Source organism: Gavialis gangeticus, unplaced genomic scaffold (genome assembly GCF_001723915.1).
Source record: "Gavialis gangeticus isolate Ggan-Ray unplaced genomic scaffold, GavGan_comp1, whole genome shotgun sequence".
NCBI lineage: Eukaryota > Metazoa > Chordata > Crocodylia > Gavialidae > Gavialis > Gavialis gangeticus.
Window position 1 is genome coordinate 59,653,384 of NW_017729030.1, and position 251 is coordinate 59,653,634.

General features: G+C 39.0%; 1 protein-coding gene across 1 annotated transcript in view; it reads right to left on the reverse strand.

The window, feature by feature from the left end:
- Nucleotides 1–115: 115 nt before the first annotated feature.
- Nucleotides 116–251, reverse strand: part of LOC109301005 — a 5,880-nt gene continuing 5,744 nt past the window's right edge. Inside the window, exon 2 of the mRNA XM_019521865.1 lies at nucleotides 116–233. Within this exon, the coding sequence (XP_019377410.1) occupies nucleotides 194–233 (40 nt within the window). The 3' untranslated portion in view covers nucleotides 116–193. The remainder of the gene's footprint in view (nucleotides 234–251) is intronic.

Below are 251 nucleotides of genomic sequence, written 5' to 3' on the forward strand. Positions count from 1 at the left end.
TCAAACCCCATCGCCTGTGGAAGCCTGCTAAGTTTCATTGACAAAAAGTTTAAAGAATCTATGAAATAGATGCCTAGCCTGGTCACTTCATTACACATGAGTTCACCACCCTGAGTGATTAGTTTCACTTCCATTTTTTCCTTCAATAACTGGCTGACAATGAAGTAACCATCATAGCCTTTGGCGTTGTGAGCTATGAAGGTGTAGTCCTTGAACTTTTTATCCATAAAGACCTTAATAAAATCAGACAG